General features: G+C 40.7%; 1 protein-coding gene across 1 annotated transcript; it reads left to right on the top strand.

Annotated features, from left to right (window-relative positions):
- Positions 1 to 260: 260 nt before the first annotated feature.
- LOC107855788 (chlorophyll a-b binding protein 21, chloroplastic-like) lies at positions 261 to 1,331 on the top strand (the record flags this gene model as incomplete). The annotated part of the gene is made up of 1 exon (XM_047402165.1): positions 261 to 1,331. A coding segment is annotated over exon 1 (450 nt), but the record flags the coding sequence as incomplete, so codon positions are not given.
- Between the last annotated feature and the right edge of the window lie 5 nt (positions 1,332 to 1,336).

The following is a 1,336-nucleotide window of genomic DNA, read 5'->3' as shown; positions in this document are numbered from 1 at the left end:
TAACAGTCAATTTGGACACAAAAGTTTTAAGTTTTTTGAAATAAAATCTATGTACTTGGAAACTATTAAAACAATACTGTAAATCACAATGCACCCAAGGTCTAATGGCCAATGAAGTGGGTTGAGAACCTCAAAGGTTTTAGGTTCAAATCATGGTGGGAGGTGGCAAGTATGGGACACCACGGTCATCTAAAAACAAAAAGTACTACTATCAATAATTAACAACTTGAAATATTTAAAAGACATACAAAGATATTTCCATAAAAAAAAAACTTGGTAGACTCGCGAAATTTCAATTGTGTCACATAAATTGAGGCGGAGGATATACTACTTAAGGTCTAGTCCAGGATTTCAGAACTCATAAAGTTCAATTCTTGATCCACCTTTTCTTATTAAGCAATTACAGGTTAATCTTTTGACAAACATTAGTAATTGATGATCTGATACAAATGAATTTCAGCTTTTCCTCAATTTAATTAGTGAAATGCTAAGCCATAGTTCTACACTGAATGAGCTACACTCCTGGTGGATAAAATCTTGAGAAATTCTCAATGGATAAGAGATATCATATTGAAGCTCAAGAAATCATAGAATAGATTTCAAGCTTTGCAGCCACATATAGGAAGACAAAATTGGTTGGGTTCCCCTTAGTGAAAATCTTGGAAAATTGATGGATTGGAGATTGCCAAGAGTGCATTAATTGCTATACATGGGATCTTGATACCCAATGAAATCATAGCTATAGACAGCACTAGATAAGAGGATTTTTTCTCTCTACTTAACCCCTATACATTCTGAACCCAACTAACTTCAGCATCCTTACAACCAACTTCAACAATATTTTATACCATCAAACACTTACCTTTCTCTTGAGATAAGCCATGGCAGCTTCTACAATGGCTCTTTCTTCCCCTTCTTTTGCTGGACAGGCAGTGAAACTCTCACCCTCTGCCTCAGAAATCACTGGAAATGGAAGGATCTCTATGAGAAAGGCTGTCACCAAGCCTGCCTCATCTGGCAGCCCATGGTATGGCCCAGACCGTGTTAAGTACTTGGGCCCATTCTCCGGTGAGGCCCCAAGCTACTTGACCGGTGAATTCCCTGGTGACTACGGGTGGGACACCGGTGGACTTTCAGCAGATCCAGAAACCTTTGCCAAGAACCGAGAACTCGAGGTGATCCACTGCAGATGGGCTATGCTTGGTGCCCTTGGATGTGTCTTCCCCGAGCTCTTGGCCCGTAACGGTGTCAAGTTTGGTGAGGCTGTGTGGTTCAAGGCTGGATCCCAAATCTTCAGCGAGGGTGGACTTGACTACTTGGGCAACCCAAGCTTGGT

Source organism: Capsicum annuum, unplaced genomic scaffold (assembly GCF_002878395.1).
Source record: "Capsicum annuum cultivar UCD-10X-F1 unplaced genomic scaffold, UCD10Xv1.1 ctg14926, whole genome shotgun sequence".
NCBI lineage: Eukaryota > Viridiplantae > Streptophyta > Magnoliopsida > Solanales > Solanaceae > Capsicum > Capsicum annuum.
This window is presented reverse-complemented; position numbering and strand designations above follow the sequence as displayed.